This window comes from Bactrocera dorsalis, chromosome 4, assembly GCF_023373825.1.
Source record: "Bactrocera dorsalis isolate Fly_Bdor chromosome 4, ASM2337382v1, whole genome shotgun sequence".
NCBI classification, from domain to species: domain Eukaryota; kingdom Metazoa; phylum Arthropoda; class Insecta; order Diptera; family Tephritidae; genus Bactrocera; species Bactrocera dorsalis.
In genome coordinates this window covers 31,578,948-31,592,964 of record NC_064306.1, presented here as the reverse complement: position 1 = coordinate 31,592,964, position 14,017 = coordinate 31,578,948, and the positions used below count along the sequence as shown (strand labels likewise).

Below are 14,017 nucleotides of genomic sequence, written 5' to 3'. Positions count from 1 at the left end.
TTGGATCACCCGTTAGTTCCCTATAATATTTCATCTTTTCTTCAATATTTCATACTAACCTTTGAACATTGCAACTCATCATCCTCATTTGTACACTCACAGCTGCACTTGTCCGGCCGGTATGTCTGATATTGCTTGCAGTCCTATAAAAATCAGCGCATGTATGTAAGTACATATGTAATTATAAAAAAACGACAACCACCATCCCTATAACACACACATGCATATACATATATAGCAATTGCAACAAAGCTCATTTCGCTGGCGCAAACAAGAACTACGAAAAGCAAAGTAAAAGCAAAAAAGCGACCATACCCGACTACCTACCTTCGCCTTAATGCGACAGTCGCATTTGCATTTCGTGTGCTGTTCAACTACGACAATATCCTTGCCACGAAGGCGCATTTTTCTGCCGCCGACCACTTCAAAAGGAATCACCTCAAAGTTGATTGTCTCCGTCTCGGCAGGTTGACACGACATCAGTTGGGAGCCACAGCAGCCGCCGCAGCGCTTCACACGTGTACACTTGGGAAAATAGTCGATTTTTGGATCATTCGAGGACTCCAGCGGTATGAGCGGCACAACGGTGCTCTCGGGCATGCAAGCAGCTGACTTAGCTTGTACTACATTAGCTGCATTGGAGGGAAAGGAAAAAAAAGAAATTTATTACTTGAAATGCATGGATCGGCAAAGCGTAAACGTTGGCTTACCGCGCTCCACGCTGCGTCTGAAGGTGTCTGAAAAGATGTATAAGAAAAGAGAAAAATATTAATTGGCTGATACAAAATATTAGAAAGAGGTCTAAGTACAGTAGCAAGAATCTAAAATTAGCATAACGCATGAAGTATATCTGTTCGTGTTCGCATTACCCATATTCCCCACGTCATAGCGTAATAACCTTGTCATCGTTAACGTGCGACGGTTACCGAATTAATTTGCTTTGTTCACCGCGTCTGTCTCATTTTTAATGTGGTTTTCAATTTTATATTCTTAATGTACGCCGGGAATTTACGTTTAATAACAATCAAAATAATTTCGTCAATGACTTCATGTGTGGAAAATACTAAGCTATACATTATACTCACCTTGCAAGCCTAGCTGAGGATCAATGCTGTCCTTATCCACGAAGCGTTCTATTAAGTCCTCTACATCCGTCACATTGGCCAGCTCTTTGTAGAAGGTTAACATATTCTGAAAATAAAATGTATTTACTGCTTTATTAGTAATGGAAATTTGTTTTAGTATGTAGTAGTATATATTTATAAACTGCTGATCTTTTCTCTAATGCATGGTTATTGTATTGTCACTTCTATACCTGGGTTTTTCAATCTTAAGCTTTCACCGCTTTACTCACGCTGAGAACACAATCTCATATGGAATTCCATATGTAATCTAATTAAGGTTTATTACTTGAGAAAAATCGTAATATTAAGCAAGTGCAACTGTATATATGTATAATATACATATTTACATTTGAGTAGCGCGTGAGATACCTTTATAACTATGATATTTTGTCTACAAGTGAGCGATTCGTTTTTTTTTCCAAATTATAAGTATACCCCTTTTAAAGTACTCTACTATCAGAGCGGTTCGATAATTGGGGGTCCCTTGTGTGTTATTGTAAATGATACAGTAAAAATTAGTTTTGTTTTAACCATTTGACAGTTTATCGTTTGTATAGGCCTACCTTTCAGAACGTCAAAAAATGTATACCTAGACGGTTTAACCGAGTTGAAGCACTCTGGGTAAGGGGTACCGGATTAAACGGATACTACGTTTAGAAATAATCAAATTGTGCGAAATTCCAATTTTTCTAGGCTAAGAACTTATCGGACTGAAGGCTTGGTTCAAGCCGCTCCCACTACTCCTTTATGGTTCCATAGATTACGGAAGAATGTAAAGAAGTTTAAGAGGCGTGGTCTAATTTAGTACACCTTAACTAAGTTTTCATATTCCATCGAAAGTAAAGGCAAAAAGAACGTCTTAAGTGAAATATTTTTAAAAATATGATACTAGCAGCAGACTCGAACGTTTCCCGGGTATAAAATTGTATTTCAAACAAGTAAGGAAGGGCTAAGTTCGGGTGTCACCGAACATTTTATACTCTCGCACGATAAAGTGATAATCGAGATTTCATTATCCGTCATTTACATATTTTTTTATTTTGAATTCTGAGAGATTTACCGATATTTTCGGTGAAAAATTAGGTTAGAAGGTTGGGCACTGAGTTCTTCGTGTTCGATATCGGGGACCTTGAAAAGTTATAGTCCGATCACAACAATTTTTCCACAAGGGATACCTCAGCTCACATACACGTCGGTCCAGAGTAGTTCCTGAGTTATGGTTTTTTGGTCCATAAGTGGGCGCCGCGCCCATTTTTAATTTAAAAAAAAAGCCTGGGTGCAGCTTCCTTCTGTCCTTCTGCCATTTTTTTTCCGTAAAATTGGTATTTCTGACGTTTTTTTGTTAGTCGGTTAACGCACTTTTAGTGATTTTCAACATAACCTTTGTATGGGAGGTGGGCGTGGTTATTATCCGATTTTTCTTCCATTTTTGAACTGTATATGGAAATGCCTGAAGGAAATGGCTCTATAGAGTTTGGTTGACATAGCTATAGTAGTTTTCCGAGATATGTACAAAAAACTTAGCAGGGGGCGGGGCCACGCCCACTTTTCCAAATAAATAAGTCCAAATATGCCCCTCCCTAATGCGATCCTTTGCGCCAAATTTCACTTTAATATCTTCATTTATGGCTTAGTTATGACACTTTATAAGTTTTCGGTTTCCGCCATTTTGTGAGCGTGGCAGTGGACCGATTTTGCCCATCTTCGAACTTGACCTTCTTATGGAGCCAAGAAATACGTGTACCAAGTTTCATCATGATATCTCAATTTTTACTCAAGTTACAGCTTGCACAGACGGACGGACAGACGGACGGACGGACAGACAGACATCCGGATTTCAACTCTACTCGTCACCCTGATCACTTTGGTATATACAACCCTATATCTGACTCTTTTAGTTTTAGGACTTACAAACAACCGTTATGTGAACAAAACTATAATACTCTCTTTAGCAACTTTGTTGCGAGAGTATAAAAATGTGCTTTGCTAAGTTGGTAGGATTGTCCGTTATTACTATGCCAAAAATGAGCGCGATCTGTCAAGCAGTTTGTTTACAGTAGAAGCTTAAGTCGGTACACCTCAGCAGTGCCCTGCGATTTACATTGGATAAAAATATCGGACAAAGAATTTGTCTCAAATTTTGTATTTCTAACCAAATTTCGTGTGCGGAATCGTGCAAAAGGCTTACGATGATTCAAAAACACAAGCCTACGAGTTATACAAAGCCTTCGATATTCAATCGTTAGAGATATGCCTCCTTCTGGACGACTTTCGACCGCTTAAACTGATGAAAGTATTAAAGAAGTGAAGGATATGGTGTTTAAAAATCATCATGCAAGTGTTAGAGAGATGGCAAGGGTGGTCGACATCTCTCGCGAGTTCGTTCGAAAGATTTTGTTGGATGTTTTGGATATTAAATCCGTTCTTCCTCGACTCGTCCTGATAGAGCTGAATCTTTTTCAACAAAAGCACGATTGTGACCGAAATTAAAGCCAAAATGCAGTGAATACTATCGATCAACCACCGTACTCACCAGATTTGGCTCCATGTGATTATTTCTTGTTCCCCAAACTGAAATTGCCGTTTTGTGGCACATAATTTCAGCCGATCGAAGAGTTAAAACCAAAATTTGCTAAAGGAACTAAAGGACATCCCAAAAAGTGCTTACGAAAAGTGGACTCGCAAAATCGTTGGAATAAGTGTACTACATCTCGTGGGGATTACTTTCAAGGCGAAAAAATAAATATTTTGGAATAATTAAGTATTTTGTGTTTTATTTACTATTTCCGGATACATTTTTGTCACAATGTATTTCGGAAAAAGTGGGTTCATAATTAGGTGTTGGGTCATTCGAAATTCAAAATATTAAAGACCAGTTGTTAATAAATTTTATAGCAAGATCAGTCAGTTTGTATAGCTATGTGCTGTAGTTGTCCGATCTGAACAATATCTTAAGGAATTGTAGCCATGCTTTAAATAATCTATTTTATGAAGATACCTTGTAAAATAAAAATGGTTTTGATCGGTCAGTGTGTATGACAGCTATATGCAAGAGTGGTCCGATTTTGTCACTTCCGACAAAAAAAGTTATTTCTTGGTGTGAAATTGGGAACCAGTTCGCTTATACTCGTACTTGTATACAAATGGACAAACAGTCATTGCTTCATCTATTTTACTGTAATCGATATCGAATAATCATTAAATATTAATAATAAAGAAGTTGCTATTTTTCTTTCTAGTTTAATACAGCTTCACTAAATGTAGATTGTAATCGCATATCATAAAAGATCTCAACTACTGGGTGAATACCCGCACATTCACTATGAAAGCGCTACAATTCAACCGCAAGGTGTAAAAACCCGCTTGACACAAGTTTAATATCTAACAAATCACAGATTAATTATTCAATTAAATAATTTAAATTAATTTAAACTTTCATATACAAACATACTTACAGAAGTATTGTAATATGTTAATATAATATTATACATTTGTGCTACATATATACATATGTACGTCCAATTAAATATTTTCCTACTTGTGACACCTACTATGCACAGTAAAAAATCTTGTTGATAAAAATCGAGTTGTGGCTTTTATTTTATTTTATGTGATCGTACATTGCCTTTTGAAAATTTGCTTTTATGGCTTTTTTGCTTGTTTAAAGTAATATGCATATTTATGGTTATTTATATGTTATTGTTGTTGTAATGAGACACCCGCCAGCGCTTTTTTGTTTTTTGACGTATTTTCGCACAATTTTTTGTTGCCGTGCAAATTAAATCGTGTATTTATGCCTGTAGTGCATACATACATACATTTATAGTTATGTGAGTCATCGCGACATTCCTCATAAAATATTTAAGTAAACAAATGGTTTGCTCAAACCGGTAAGCATTTAGTTAATCAGTTAACTGTTGGGAAGCCAATAGCCTGACTAGGCGCCTATGATTGTTGGCTGCCTTCGCACGCGCCACTCAGATTGAATCGCAAACTCTTGAGTAATGTAGTGCATCAGGTGTTTCTTTTTGGTACACTTTCAGTTCTCATTTATTCCGGATAGTCAGCAACTATATTTTCTTTTGTCTATTAGGGTGGTTGACAAATGATTTTCATATTTTTTTCATCCCCTCAATTAGTTACTAATATTCCACATACGATTTTTACGTGACACACTGATGACAAAGGTCATAATAAGAGCTGTAACTTTCTTCGAGTTAAACCAAATACTGCCATACTCGGAGACTTAAATAAAAGGAAATTAGTGTATCCAAATATTTTAGTTCAATGAGAAATAGGAGTAGAAAATGTTAATAGGTCCAGATAATAAATACACTCAGAATGAAAACGTTTAGGAAAATAACCTATCCTCTTAGGTTGTGCAAAATTTGTGAGAAATTAAATCTGTAAATACGAATATCGAAATCAATTTATTATCAAAATATGTACCTTTCATATCGGCAGTTATGCCTTCGGAAAACTGAATTAGCCGTCATATTTGTGACAAACTCAAAGCGCGTTGTCGATTTATGACGTTCATATGACTATATATAGGGCTTTTGGGTATCACAACGGACTGGCGTTCGAAACTGTCCAAGTGAGGATCTCTGTTAGGATTGACCTCTTAACTTAACCTAACTTTATTTAAAAAACTATATGTGTGTAAAATTTGACACGGACTGACATAAAATACAACATTTTCAGTATTTTAATGCAAATCCGCCTTAAAAATAGGTTTATTTTGAGTCCACTCAACCAAGCCAACACAAGAGATTGCATGGGCTTAAGGGTTTCAGAAAATTGATTTTTTTTTATTAATTTAATAAAATTTTACAACACCTCTAGAATATTGTCCTAAAGTTTCAATCCGAGTAATAGTTTCGGAGATAAAGCCTTGAGAACGAGGCTAGCTTGGCTCGAGGCTAGCTTGGCTAAGTGCGCAGTCTTTAACCGCGTGACAAGATTTATCGAGAACTACTCACGAAATTTTACAGAGTTTCTTTGTTAATAGTGTATGTTTGATTACAACTATTTGACAAAGAAAATGTTGCAAATTTTTTATATTCTTTGTAAAAAAAATTTGTATATTACCCGAGGAATGTTACCATTTAAACAGGGCCTAGCATTGACACGGTTTACCCAAACCATTAACCAAAATGTGTTCAGTCGACATACTTACATATACAAGGTGTTCAGACTTCTGCTCTCAGATGCCAAAAAGACGATTTTCAAACAATGTTTCTTCAACTTTTTCGAAAAAAGTCCGTGTCGACTTTGATCAGATGAAATGTCATACGATACTAACAATATCGCTGTTGGCAGTTGAGAAGTCTGATAGAAAACTATTTTTTCCCTCTCTTAAGTACCATACTAATTTTTTAATTTGTACAACGCTAAGCGGAGTTTGATGTTGCAGCGATTTTTATTTACTCGAGTTGACGGAAATTTCCAATGACGCGTTCAGTGGCGACTCATTGCAATGAAAAATATAGAGCGGATGCGCTACCTGAACTGTTTGTGAAATGCTCGTAATTGATTGCATATGTTAACATATGTATGTATGTGCCTTTTAACTCCCCTTCGCGTGGCTTAGCACCGTTAGTTGCCTGATTTTTAATTTCAAGTGATTAACACGTTTGGACCTACAGGGTTGCGGGTAAATAAAGGGTGACCCAAAAGCGCTTAGTTTTAAAAGTGAATTAGAACGGAAGAAACATGTTTTTTACTTGTTGGTAGGGACAAATAACTTTGTTGTTGCTGTAATATCAGTACACTAAGTTGGTTAAGTAAGAATGCATGGAATCATGTGTATAAGTTTACTCAAGTGCGGAAAGTTCTCTAAGCTCCATTCACTTGGAAATTTCCAAAAGCGATTTTTTTTACATACGGCTCAAGCAGCTCGCGACTTCCGGTCTTAGACCTTTGGGTAGCCAAAAAAAAATCTGTTGTTATCCTCAGTAAATAAAGGCTTAATGAAAATTAAAGAAGAAGAAGAAGTTGGAAAGTAAGAAGCGTTTGGCCCACCCTGCAGATCAGTTCTCGCCATAATTTTTTACAATAATTTCTATTAAAGTTTATTAACGTGAAAGTGGAATGTTGAATTAGCAGCCAATTAAAGCATTGAAAGTGCATTAAGCATTCAAAAAAATATAAATAGTCACATTCAATTGTTTTACCTGGTGCCAATGTACCCGGGGCTTCCAGTACGTTTTTTCAAGGTCGCCAGATTATCGCTTTGTACATTCGGAACAATGAAAGAGACTTTATTGTATATTGCAGTTAGTTTACCGTTTGCTAATTGCTCTGTAAAGCTATGTCGACGTGTTCTTCATCAAGATTTTAAAATGAACAAACGAGGTGTGTTCAAAAAGTATCGCGAAAGTTTTGCTGACAGTTTTCTTCGATTGCAGGGGCGTGGTGCATCATGAGTTCTTGCCACAGGGAAGAACGGTCAATAAGTTGCTTGTGCGCGACTTTTTGGCCAAAAACAACACACTAATGATGCCGCAGCCACCGTATTCCCCAGATTTGGCCCCCTGTGACTTTCTTGTTCCCTAAACTGAAGAGGCCCATGAAAGCGCGACGTTACGCTTCTCTTGACGAGATAAAGACGGCATCGAAGGAGGAGCTGAAGAAGATAATGATGATAAATGATTTTTTGAAGTGTTTCGAAGATTGGAAAAACCGTTGGCACAAGTGTACAATATCTCATGGGTATTACTTTGAAGGGGACAAAATAGACACAAAATTCGCGATACTTTTTGAACACACCTCGTAATGAAAAGCTTGCATATATTGAGTTTTGTTCGCTGGCATAACATTTTTTTATTATGTGCTCTAAATTTTCGAAGTCAGTTAGACATAGCCGATACTTGTGTGCGAACTGACGACTGATGAAATATTCTAATGTTGACTAATCGGTGGCTCCGCCTTTTAACAAGTTTAATATACATATCTCCTAAACCATGTAAGCTATAAAAACCAAATTTGCTGAGTACAAATCTTATAAGCACTTCTACCGACAGTGTGAAAATGGATGAATTCGCTCACTCTCCATATACCGGTACTGTTAACCCTCTATAACGTATGGTAGACCACAGGCAACAAACCGTTTCACCTTTCTAAATTCTACTCGTAGTAATTTTTTTCGACTTGTCAAGCAATGTAGAATGTAGTCTACACTCCATTCCTCTAATCAAGCATAAGCAAAACAAACTAAGTGCCGTTACTTTTTTCCAATGAAGCTTTTTCTTCAGTGAAAGTCGGGCACTGGCCTCAATGTGCGGAAAAAAAATCCGATGCAAAATCCCGAAATGTGCCGCGTTCACTCACACGGTGTGTGAAAAGTGCGGGTTAGCTTTATGCTATACCAAAAACAATAATTGTTTCAAGAACTTTCATATGTCCTGAAGGATTTCCATTTTACTCATAATTTTGCCCACTTTCTTTATCACTGTTACTCATTGTTTCCTGTAAGCTGTACACTCCTTTTTTTTGTGTTATATGTGTTATAAATAAAAAGTAAAAAAAAAATAATAATTTCTGTATATTTTTCCCATAAAACTAACCGATTCCACTAAAAATAGTTAATTTGGAGGTTTTGAGTTATAGAGGGTTAAAAACTACTAAAACTGCGATAAATCAATAACTAAATACGTCAGAGACATTAAATGTTACACACCATGAGAGGCGTGGCACCGCTCACTTTTTGGTGAAATACCTTATCTCGCGACCCGACTAACCGATTTCGACAAAATTTAGTATTTACATGGTATTCTTCTTATATTCTTCTGCCACATTGTGAAAATGGACGAAGTCGGACAACAACCACGTCTACTTCTCTACTAGTTTCCAGTATACAAATCAAGAAGAAATTAATATAACGGGATAAAACTGCACGAATAATGTCCTTAGTATGTGCCACCTTATGACTAAAAATTGTTTAAATCCAATAAGAACTGTACCGAATATTTAGACTTCGAGACCTATAGTCGACTTTTGATCAAAAATGTCGGTCTATGTGGAATATATATAACTGAAATTGATCGATACTCCTTTTCTTTTAATGGTATGTCAATATGTCAAAGTTGAATCGGACCAATACTACCATTAGCCCCCATATACCTAATATAAAGATTTTCGAACTTCCAGATGACTTTACTCTATATGATTGGTTTTACGCCTTAAAGTATTTCCCCGGGTTTGATTCTTGCAAGTTGCAAGAGTATAAACTGTGAACTTGAATATTCTCTGGCTTCAACACAATATACATATGTGTAGGCGATAATCGCATATAAGTCTTCTGAGAAAACAACTTGTGAACCTGGAGTTCCGATTTCATGTAGATTTGTATAATGTGTGTTAGAAAGGCGATTAATTGATTTAAGATATGTGGAGCCAGTTATTTTTTGTTAAAACAGCTAACATCACTGAAGTGCCGACTGCCCAGAAGCATTGAAAAGAAAGAAAGAAGCTCGATGTATGGGTGTCACACGAAGAAAAAAACCTCAAGGACCGAATTTCCATCTGCGATCTACTTCTGAATCGGATGGTTATATAATTGATTAACATGGTTATGCTACGTGTCACGTGGGATTGGCTGGGAATCGTCTAATGTGTGCTGTTCCTTACGGCCAAACTCTTGGACCTGTACTGTCAACATATGGATCGTCCGTAGGAAGCGATTGCTCACCAAGTGATCACTAGCTGTTCCTGCCTATGTCATAACTGTATTCTGCATTATACTTTTCTTTCAAAAGTTCAACTTACATATTAAATACATAGTTAAAGTTTATACAACTGTTTTGTTCTTCTACGCAAAAGCTAAGTTATTTGCTTTACAGGCATTTGTCTCAATTCTTGGCCAATAGTGAGTCATGAACGGAAGCTACTGCTTTTCTAAAGTCAATAGCGACGTGTTGGAACTGCAAAGCGCCAATTATTATCTAGTTGTGTCTTTAACTGCTTTCAGATTTCTTTGTTGATTCGATTTGTGTGGCGTTTATTTGCGGTTTTATTATTAATTACTTTTACATTTCGCTTTTCAATTGACGTAAGAAATGGCAAAATGCGGATTTTATCAGTTAATTAAATTCTTGTCCCCATTCATATATGAATTTTTGTATTAATAATATTTAAGATGTTAACGAAAGAACACACAGGTGGAGAAAACATATTTATATATTTGTTTTGTATTTAATTAGCAATTTCAACAAACTAATCATTTTGAAAACGAAGTAAATACACACATTTCGGTGGAATTGATAATAAATTATAATTTTTATTTGCTTAAGGTTTAAGTTTGTTAATTAAGTGAGCTTAACTAGGCTTTTGATGGCGGGTATATGTTTACGTACATATGTTTATAAGTATCTTGTTTGGATTTATGTTATGTAAATAAGAATTTTTTAAGCGTGCTTTCGTAGTGTTCATGACATTCAAAACTTCAAAGGAAGATAAAAATTAATTACAGTGGGTGGTAAAAGTAGCACGGGGCGTAAATAAGATTTTTTATTTACATTGCTTATCATATACAGTTGAACTTCCATAACTCGAATTTCTATAACTCAAGCTCTTGAATTAGCAACGGAAGTAAAATTTTATACAAAATTCCTTCCATAAATTGAACTTTTGAAATTGGCACGTGTGTTTCTAGTCGTATTTAGAGCTATTGCATTCACTCGCATTCATTGTTTTTTTGCTATTTTTGTGTTTTTCATTTGATGGCGTCGAAACGTGTCGATACGTTAAAATGTTTGTCAATTAAGGAAAAAATTAACTTAATAAAAAAAATAGAAAACGGTGAAAAATACTATATAATGATATGAAAATAAAGTACGGTATTTTGGCCGACTACGGTTTCCACAATTGTGGAAAATGAGGCACTTGTACTATATCCTCCAAAAGAATAAAGAGACCAACCTTTGAAAGGATAGATAAAGCAATTTTGCATTTTTTTCAACAGCTGGAGGCCAAAATATGCCAATTTCTGGAGCGATATTGAAAAAGAAAGCTATGGAATTTGCAAAGCGATTTGTTGAAAAAAAAGCAAGCACTAACTGGGTGGCTTGATAAATTGAAGCAAAGCTAGTGCACAAAATATAAAAAAATAAAATTTATGTTTCGTTTCAGACATGGTGTCAGCTATAAAAAGTTGTGTGGTGAAAGCAACGACGTTTGGGAGGAGGACTATCAAAAAGGACCATCTTTTGGAAAAGTCCAAAGAATCTGACATTTTTAATGCAGATGAAACATCAGTGTTTTTCAAATGCTTACTAGACAAAACCTTAACATTAGAGTACGAGAAATGTAACGGTGGCAAACATAGTGAACAATGATTTACATTAATGTTGGCAGTAAACATGGATGGTTCCCAAAAAAATTAAAACTCTTCTGATTGGTAAAAAACGGAGGTGAACAAAAAAAAGATTGTATAAATCATTTAGCAAAGGCATGGGATACAGACATCAAGAGCCACACAATATGTAGCAAATTGCTTCTGAAAGATAGGATTTGATCAACCTCTGGGTTGAGAGGATGAATATATTTATAATACCTTTAATTTTTTGGCAAAATATTAACGATGATCAAAAAATGATGGAAACTGTTTTCGAATTATGGATGAGAAATACAAGTAATAAAATTATCCCTTCAAATGTTATTATTACAGGCGGACAAAGGGATTTGTTCAGTCGGATTTATAACAAATAAAGACATTGTAGAACCGAATATTTTAAACTCAACAAATATGACTTTGGAAAACCATGAGAATTCTGAAGAAAAAATTATTCAATCACAATCCAAAATTGACTTTTACTTTGCAATTTTAAATACATACCTATTTAAATACGAATATTGATACAACTGACGATCCCTACAAGGCACTGAACAGATTAGAATATCTTTTCACTGAAACAAGCAACAAATATACGTATGTTCAGCCAAAGATTACAGAATAAATGTTTTAAGAGAAAGTTTTGTAAAAAAATTTTAAAATTTTATAGTCAATCGTTCATAATGTTATAGAATATCTTCTATCAAACGTCACAATTAACACAAAAGTAAACCCAAAGGTGATTTTTCAGTTAAATAAGGTAGTGATGACAACGAAATTTCTTGGGTAGGTAGATAAATATACTACATATGGGTGGACATCTTGAAAAAAAAAATGTTTGAGTGGTGACTCTTATGTAGTTGAGGTGCAATATATGTATTTATACATATCTTCACCTAAAATGCCAAATAGCGTATCATAAAAAAATCGAATTTCGCTGTCGGATATAATAACCAATATATAACCATTTTATAACGAAGCTGTGAATGCAGAATTTGCATAAAATTTTTAAAAATAATTGATGAGAATGATAGCTCATAAACGGGATGTACGGAGCTGTCTTAACCTTTAACTGGTGACATGATTTTTGTGTACTTAACTAGTGACGAGCGGCCTAAGAGGCCGCTGCTTTACATGGTCGATGCTATATCGAAACTATATACGATAGCTTACTGCAGTCTTTCAATCCACTAAATGAATATATAAAATAATAAAATAAAACTACTCAATTGGCTCTAAATGTGATTTTTAATTATTAACTCTCTAATACAATCTATGTAGAAAACTAAAATCAGGGGGTGAAATTATGTTTCACTGACTCCGCTAGGCCTGTGAGACCGCTTGTCACCAGTTAAAGGTTAATCTCCTTCAGAGCTTGCTTTGATTGTTTCTTTATCTGAGTTATGATATTAGAATTAAGTGTAGCCAATGAACCCCCTTAAATGTTATGATTCAGCATCATACAGGTATATTTGAGGTTTCAAGACCGTGTACCTATTTATGATTTGGGTATTCTACTTACAGAGGACATTTTACGAGGGCGGTCGTATAAGTACTTAGCCGTATGGCTCGATGACGCCACCGTCAAACTTGAAATGTGAGTTTGGTCGCATGTAAAAGAGTGAAGCAATGTAATCGGATGCAGATTGATTCGATTACTATTAAGGAAAACTACGTAGTGAAATCAAAGGATCGTAGGTAGATTTTTTATTGAGACACGTTTTACGAGGCAAAACACAACGAGTTTTTGCTACTACTCTAGTCATGCTACTACTGTAGCCCTATACATTGTATTTTCAAGTCCGTTTAGGCTTATGCGCTTTATTTTTGTCTTCAAATTTGAAAACGTTACTGGCCCGGCAGAATTTTGAGACGAAAGATCAGTTACAGAAATTGGAGTAACGCAGGGTTAACTATATGGAGTTAGACGAAGACCAGTTTTCGGGGCGGGTTATTTGTATTTTAATAACGGGTGGGCCATCTAACGTTTTAAATTTGAATTATCTATATTTCGACATTGGAAACGTCAAATACCAATCGGAAAGTGACAGATATTCAGTAAAAAGTCTAAAATTTACGAAATGGGTCGCTATTCACTATTCTACAGTTCACAGATTGGGCAGAAGATCGTTTGACCGAGGATGGTCAATTTTAGCGAAAAATCATCTTTTCGGGCGAGGCTCATTTCCACCTCGATGGTTACGTTAACAAGCAGAATTATCGCATTTGGGGCACAGAAAACCAGCCCGTTGAGAAGTCAATGCACCCAGCACGAATCACTGTATGGTGCGGATTTTGGTCTGCTGGAATCATCGGCCTATTTTTCTCCGAAAATAAAGAAGGAACCGTAACCATCAATGGTGAGCGATATCGCGCAATGTTAACTGAATTTTTCTTCAAGCAAATTAAAGAGGAAGATTTGGACAACATTTGGTTCAAGCAGGAATTATATGGCCCACCCCTAACTTTATAATGTAATTTGCAACAATTACCTACTCGAATCAAAACATGACGATATGTTTTTACTCTTACATACTATATGTGTAACATACATACAATA

At 35.6% G+C, this 14,017-nt stretch overlaps 1 protein-coding gene across 10 annotated transcripts in view; it reads right to left on the bottom strand.

Annotated features, from left to right (window-relative positions):
• LOC105224091 (balbiani ring protein 3) overlaps window positions 1-14,017 on the bottom strand; it is a 387,939-nt gene that overhangs the window by 6,425 nt on the left and 367,497 nt on the right. For 8 of the 10 annotated variants that reach the window (XR_007422770.1, XM_049456831.1, XM_049456829.1 and 5 more), the window contains 4 exons: window positions 1,086-1,191; window positions 711-737; window positions 316-632; window positions 60-143 (listed from right to left, as the gene is read on the bottom strand). Coding sequence is in view for 8 of the 10 variants with exons in the window: in XM_049456831.1 (XP_049312788.1) it covers window positions 60-143; window positions 316-632; window positions 711-737; window positions 1,086-1,191 (534 nt within the window). In the remaining 2 variants the exon portion in view is untranslated. The remainder of the gene's footprint in view (window positions 1-59; window positions 144-315; window positions 633-710; window positions 738-1,085; window positions 1,192-14,017) is intronic. The other 2 variants (XR_007422771.1, XM_011202074.4) reach the window with 1 other exon arrangement.